Raw genomic sequence first — 6,771 nt, forward strand, 5'->3', positions numbered from 1 at the left:
AAAGCCCCCCTGGGGACCCCAAAACTCCCCTGGGGACCCCCAAAGCCCCCCATCACTCACAGCTGGCGGGAGTAGAGCCCCTCATCGATCTCGGCCTCGGCCCCGTTCTTCGCCATTCCCTGGGGACAGAGGGGACAGCGGTGTCACCAGGGGACACCAGGGGACAGCGGTGTCACCAGGGGACACCAGGGGACAGCGGTGTCACCAGGGGACACCAGGGGACAGCGGTGTCACCAGGGGACACCAGGGGACAGCGGTGTCACCAGGGGACAGAGGGGACAGCGGTGTCACCACGGGGACACCAGGGGACAGCGGTGTCACCAGGGGACAGAGGGGACAGCGGTGTCACCAGGGGACAGAGGGGACAGCGGTGTCACCAGGGGACACCAGGGGACAGCGGTGTCACCAGGGGACAGAGGGGACAGCGGTGTCACCAGGGGACACCAGGGGACAGCGGTGTCACCAGGGGACACCAGGGGACAGCGGTGTCACCAGGGGACAGAGGGGACAGCGGTGTCACCAGGGGACACCAGGGGACAGCGGTGTCACCAGGGGACACCAGGGGACAGCGGTGTCACCAGGGGACACGAGGAGACAGCGGTGTCACCAGGGGGACACCAGGGGACAGCGGTGTCACCAGGGGACAGAGGGGACAGCGGTGTCACCACGGGGACACGAGGGGACAGCGGTGTCACCAGGGGGACACCAAGGTGCCAATGGGTGCTGTGATGCCCCGGGACAGGGAGCAGGACCCCCCAAGGGGTGACAGCGGGGATGGCAGGGGTGGGGTCACTCGGCGGTGACAGCCAGGAGGTGACACTGCCCGTGGCGGGGGACATTGAGGACCTTGGGGACCAATGTCACCCCCCCAGGACAAAGAGAGGGACAGCAATTGTCACCAGAGCGCCGTTAACGCCCACCCTGAGCGGGCTGAAGGGACACTGAGGGACACGTGCCACCCCCAGGTGACGCTCCGTGGGGGGCACTGCCCATTGCTGAGGGGACATTGGGGGACAAACGTCACCCCCAGGACAAAGAGGGACCCCACAAGGGACAGTAACCGGCCCTGAGCAGAGCGATGGGACATCAGGGGACACCGCCAAGACCCTCAGGGTGCCACTGAGGCCCAGGTGCGCCCAGAGGTGACGGTGACACCCACCCAGGGGCGGGGCCGGGGTGCCCGGGGGGCGGGTGACACTCACGTTGGCGGGGGTGACGCTCGGGGACACGGCGGGGGCAGGGGCGCGGCTGGAGCCCGTCGGTGGCTCTGACCCAGAGACGCGGCGCTTCTTCGACAGCGGGGAGCTGGACATCTGGGGACAGGGACAGGGACAGTGAGGGACAGCTGGGGACAGGGACAGGGACACTGAGGGACAGCTGGGGACAGGGACAGGGACAGGGACACTGAGGGACAGCTGGGGACAGGGACAGGGACAGTGAGGGACAGGGACAGGGACACTGAGGGACATCTGGGGACAGGGACAGGGACACTGAGGGACAGCTGGGGACAGGGACACTGAGGGACAGCTGGGGACAGGGACAGGGACACTGAGGGACAGCTGGGGACATCTGGGGACAGGGACAGGGACAGGGACACTGAGGGACAGCTGGGGACAGGGACAGGGACACTGAGGGACAGCTGGGGACAGGGACACTGAGGGACAGCTGGGGACAGGGACAGGGACACTGAGGGACAGCTGGGGACATCTGGGGACAGGGACAGGGACACTGAGGGACAGCTGGGGACATCTGGGGACAGGGACAGGGACACTGAGGGACAGCTGGGGACAGGGACAGGGACACTGAGGGACAGCTGGGGACAGGGACACTGAGGGACAGCTGGGGACAGGGATAGGGACACTGAGGGACAGCTGGGGACAGGGACACTGAGGGACAGCTGGGGACATCTGGGGACAGGGACAGGGACACTGAGGGACAGCTGGGGACATCTGGGGACAGGGACAGGGACACTGAGGGACAGCTGGGGACAGGGACAGGGACACTGAGGGACAGCTGGGGACAGGGACACTGAGGGACAGCTGGGGACAGGGACAGGGACACTGAGGGACAGCTGGGGACAGGGACACTGAGGGACAGCTGGGGACAGGGATAGGGACACTGAGGGACAGCTGGGGACAGGGACAGGGACACTGAGGGACAGCTGGGGACAGGGACACTGAGGGACAGCTGGGGACAGCTGGGGACAGGGACACTGAGGGACAGCTGGGGACAGGGACAGGGACAGTGAGGGACAGCTGGGGACAGGGACAGGGACAGTGAGGGACAGCTGGGGACAGCTGGGGACAGGGACAGGGACACTGAGGGACAGCTGGGGACATCTGGGGACAGGGACAGGGACACTGAGGGACAGCTGGGGACATCTGGGGACATCTGGGGACATCTGGGGACAGGGACACTGAGGGACAGCTGGGGACAGGGACAGGGACACTGAGGGACAGCTGGGGACATCTGGGGACAGGGACACTGAGGGACAGCTGGGGACAGGGACAGGGACACTGAGGGACAGCTGGGGACAGCTGGGGACAGGGACACTGAGGGACAGGGACACTGAGGGACATCTGGGGACAGGGACAGGGACACTGAGGGACATCTGGGGACAGGGGCGGGGACACTGAGGGACAGCTGGGGACAGGGACAGGGACACTGAGGGACAGCTAAGGACATCTGGGGATAGGGACACTGAGGGACATCTGGGGACAGGGACACTGAGGGACAGGGACAGTGAGGGACAGCTGGGGACATCTGGGGATAGGGACACTGAGGGACAGCAGGGGACAGGGACAGGGACACTGAGGGACAGCTGGGGACAGGGACACTGAGGGACAGCTGGGGACAGCTGGGGACAGGGACACTGAGAGACAGCTGGGGACAGGGACAGGGACAGGGACACTGAGGGACAGCTGGGGACAGGGACAGGGACAGTGAGGGACATCTGGGGACAGGGACAGGGACAGTGAGGGACATCTGGGGACAGGGACAGGGACACTGAGGGACAGCTGGGGACAGCTAGAGACAGCTGGGGACATCTGGGGACAGCTAGAGACAGCTGGGGACAGGGACACTGAGGGACAGGGACACTGAGGGACAGCTGGGACATCTGGGGACAGTGCCAAACAGCTGGGGACAGCTGGGGACACCCAGAAACAAGGACAGGTCAGGGGACACACAGGGACATCTGGGGACAAGGACAGGGTCAGGACATCCATGGGCAGAGAGGAGCTGGACATTTGGGGACAGGGACAGTCAAAGGACAGCCGGGGACAAGGACAGAGTCAGGGGACAGCTGGCGACAGTGGGGAGCTGGACATCCAGGGACAGGGAACTGGACATTTGGGGACACTCAGGGACAGGGATGGAAGACAGCCAGGGTCACACGGGGACAGAGATGGGGACACTGGGAGATGCTGGGGGCAGGAGGGGACATCCGTGGTGATGTGAGGACAGCAGTGGGTGACACACAGGGTGGCACTGAGCGGGACACTGTGACACAAGTGGGGGACAAGAGGTGACACCAGGGCATGGAGATGATGCTGGAGGTGGCACCAGGTGACACTGAGAGGGGTGGGTGACACACTGAGGGATACGCAGTGACACCAAGGATGGAGAGAGTGACGCAGGGTGACACCAGGTGACACCGGGGACAGACAGGGTGACACCAGGTGACACCAGGTGAATGGGGTCACGGGCGGGGCCACCAGGTGCGACAGCCCCCATTGGCTGCCACCGCCCCAGCGACACCAGGGACGGACAGAGGGACATGAAGGGATGGAGGGGGACAGAGAAGGGCGGACGGGGACACTTGGGGACACCTGAGGACACCGGGGGACAGCGAGGGCGGCACTAAGGGACATCACATCACACCAGCATCCCCCGAGCCCGGGACAGCACCGCCCCCCACACCGGGGAGCGCTCCCGGCACCGAGAACCCCGCGGGGGTCCCGGGGGTCCCATCCCGGGCCGATCCCGCTCTCGGGGCCTCCTTCACGGGGGTCCCCCATTAACTGGGGGGGGGTCCCAGCCCCGGGGGTCCCACTCGGGGCGGTTCCCTCTCCCCGGGAGTCCCCGGGCGGGGCTCGCAGCCCCGGCCCGCGCCGCCCATCCCGAGGGTCCCCGTGTGGGGGGGGGCGGTTCCCCCTCACAGCTCCCCTCAGGCCCGGCGCCGGCTCCCCCAAGGCGGGGCCGCCCTCGCCCGTCCCGGGGCCGCCTCCCCGCGCCCCCTCCAGCCCGGGGCGGCCCCCGAGGAGCCCCGGGCTCGCCCCCGGCCCCGCACCAATGTCGCTGTCCAGGCCCCGCCGCCGGGTCCCGCCCGCTCCGCTCGGCTCCTCCGCGACAAGATGGCGGCCGCGGCCGCTGCCACCCGCCGCCCCCTCCCTGCGCGCGCCGGGCCGCGCCCCCCGCGCTCTCCCATTGGTCGGCACCGCCCGGTGCGCCCCTTCCATTGGCTGGAGCCTCCCGCCACCGCCCGCCCCCTCCCTCCCCGCCTCTTCCGACGCGAGGATTGGGCGGGCGCGCCCCGGCTGGCCACGCCCCTTTCCCTGCCGCAAACCCCCGGATGGGGAAGGCCACGCCCACGGCGTGGTCTCGTGACACGGCGCGGCGCGCGCCGCCCCGACGGCGGCCGAGAGGGGACACGGGGCTGGAAAGGGCGGAGTGCGAGGGGGTACGGGGGGGTACGAGGGGGTACGGGAGCTATAGGGACCCATGGGGGGCTACGGGGACCTAAGCGGGGTTTGTGCGGGGTTATAGCGGCCGATCAGAGGCTCGTAGGAGCGCTGGAAGAAACCGCGAAAGACTTTACGTAGAGTCATGCCAAATTGCACAACTTCGTAAAACGTTACGAAAAATATAAATAAGGATCCGAGACGCAACGCAGGAACTTACAGAAATGTAAAGGAGGACCCCCAGAGCCGCAGCGGGCTGTGGGGATGCTACACACAGGGGCGCAGGGAGGACCTGAGGGGGCTACAGGGGGCCAAGGGGGGTCTACGGCACCCCAGGGGGAGTGTGGGGAGCCCTGGGGGTCTGTAGGGCCCTACAGGGGCTCACGGGCAGGTTATGTGGGGCTGGAGCGGCTGTAGGGGACTATGGGGGGGCCTCTGGACATCCCTGAGGGCACATGGGAGGGGCCGCGGGGACCAGAGCGCCATTTCCGCGTGTGTCGCAGCCTGGTGACGTCACGGAGCCGCAGGGGCCGCTGGGAGATGTCGTTTCTTCTTCATCCCACCAAAATAAAACACCCAGGAGTCGCTGGGAGCGGGGGGAACCCAGAACTTTATTCACAAACCAACAAGGGGGTCCCGAGTCACTCCGGAGGGGGCGGTTGGGGGTCCGGGGGTCACTCCGGAGGGGGCAGAGGGAGGCGCTTGGGGTCGTAGTAGTTGGAGGTGAGCAGGGGCAGCCCCCGGCGCTCCCGCTCCCGCACCTGGATCTCGGCCTCGCGCCGGGCCCACTGCTGCAGCCTGTGGGGAAGGGGTGGGGACGGACAAGTGACCCCTCACACCTTCGGGGACATCCCAAACCACCCACCAGGTGTCCAAATCTCTCCCTCCTCAAGGACCCTATAGGTCCCCGTACACGCCCCAGAGTCCACCCTAACCCTAAGTGCTCTGTAGCCCCCTAAATCCTCTCCCAGGACCTCCATATATTCTCCCCCCACCCCCCAAGGGCTCCTATAGACCCCTCAGCGCTGCCAAGGGCCCTACAGACCCCCAAACCCTCCAGGGATTCACGGAGACCCCTGGAAGCTGTACAGTGAATCTTGTTTGCTCCTAAACTCCCTTAGAAGCTCCTACAGAATTCTCAGGAGACCCTACAACACCCATAAACCCCCCAAAAACCCCCTAGAGACCCCAAAACTGTAGTTGAGAGCCCCTCCATGGGCTCCCTGGGAGGGTTTCCCAGGTGAGACCCCTCCTCTCTCACGGACCCGTAGTCGGGCAGGTAATGCACGAAGACGGAGCCGAAGATGATGGCGAAGGAGATCCCGGCCAGGAACACGGCGCGCATGTTCAGCACGTCGGCCTCGGGGTCGGCCGAGAAGCCGTGGTAGTCCGGGTTCTGTGCGGAGGGAGGGTCCTGCTGAGCCCCCTGCCCCACCCAGGGTCCCCCAGGTGCGTCCCCCTCCCCAAAATGAGCCCAGGCCACGCCCCTTCTCACCACACCCCTTCATGCTTCCCCAGGTGCAACCCCCTCCCCAAACTGAGCCAAGGCCACGCGCCCTCTGAGCCACACCCAGGGTACCCAGGTGTGTCCCCCTCCCCAAATTGAGCCAAGGCCACGCCCCTTTCAAGCCCCGCCCCTCCACGGCCCCACATCGGCGAAATTCTCCCCAAAATAGGCCCCGCCCCAGAGCCCCGCCCACAGCCGTGAAACCACGCCCATTCCAGAGACCACGCCCGCCGCATCCCCTCACACACCCCCGCCCCGCCCCTCCCGCCGTGTCCTTGGCCGCTCACCTTCCTCTGCGCCACCAACATCGGCTCCTCATCGTGCGCGTCGGCTCCGAGCGGCCTCGGCAGCGCCACGGCCCCGGGCGACCCCGCCGAGCGGCCCCGAGCCCCGGCGGGCAGCGCCCGCAGCGCCCGCAGCGCCCGCCACAGCGCCGCCATCTTGTCCCGCCGCTCCGCCTCGCCCGTTCCGCTCGGTCCGGCCAATCGCGAGCTCGCGCTGGCGCTTTGTCCCGCCCCCGCGCCGCGCAGCCAATCTCATCCCAGCGCTTGCTTTGTCCCACCCTCATCTTCACGGTGGCCC

General features: G+C 67.2%; 2 protein-coding genes across 2 annotated transcripts in view; both read right to left on the reverse strand.

The window, feature by feature from the left end:
• Nucleotides 1–4,387, reverse strand: part of UBA1 (ubiquitin like modifier activating enzyme 1) — a 28,423-nt gene extending 24,036 nt beyond the window's left edge. The window contains exons 1-3 of the mRNA XM_040054315.2: nt 4,292–4,387; nt 1,203–1,313; nt 61–119 (exon numbers count right to left, since the gene is read on the reverse strand). Of these exons, the coding sequence (XP_039910249.1) occupies nt 61–119; nt 1,203–1,313 (170 nt within the window). The 5' untranslated portion in view covers nt 4,292–4,387. The remainder of the gene's footprint in view (nt 1–60; nt 120–1,202; nt 1,314–4,291) is intronic.
• Nucleotides 4,388–5,276: 889 nt separating this feature from the next.
• Nucleotides 5,277–6,629, reverse strand: NDUFB11 (NADH:ubiquinone oxidoreductase subunit B11). Its single transcript, XM_040054317.2, has 3 exons — nt 6,477–6,629; nt 5,948–6,078; nt 5,277–5,480 (listed from the first exon to the last, which is right to left on the reverse strand). The coding sequence occupies exons 1-3, from the start codon at nt 6,627–6,629 to the stop codon at nt 5,357–5,359; spliced, it is 408 nt and encodes a 135-aa protein (XP_039910251.1). The 3' UTR covers nt 5,277–5,356.
• Nucleotides 6,630–6,771: the final 142 nt, after the last annotated feature.

This window comes from Hirundo rustica, chromosome 38, assembly GCF_015227805.2.
Source record: "Hirundo rustica isolate bHirRus1 chromosome 38, bHirRus1.pri.v3, whole genome shotgun sequence".
In the NCBI taxonomy this organism is placed as follows: domain Eukaryota; kingdom Metazoa; phylum Chordata; class Aves; order Passeriformes; family Hirundinidae; genus Hirundo; species Hirundo rustica.

Excerpts from the sequence above, each read along its gene's own strand:
- NDUFB11 (XM_040054317.2), bottom strand. The coding sequence starts at position 6,629 with ATGGCGGCGCTGTGGCGGGCGCTGCGGGCGCTGCGGGCGCTGCCCGCC. Across the intron at positions 6,079-6,476 it reads TGTTGGTGGCGCAGAGGAAG|AACCCGGACTACCACGGCTT; the intron begins GTGAGCGGCCAA and ends CCCTCCGCACAG. Across the intron at positions 5,481-5,947 it reads CATTACCTGCCCGACTACGG|GCTGCAGCAGTGGGCCCGGC; the intron begins GTCCGTGAGAGA and ends CCTTCCCCACAG.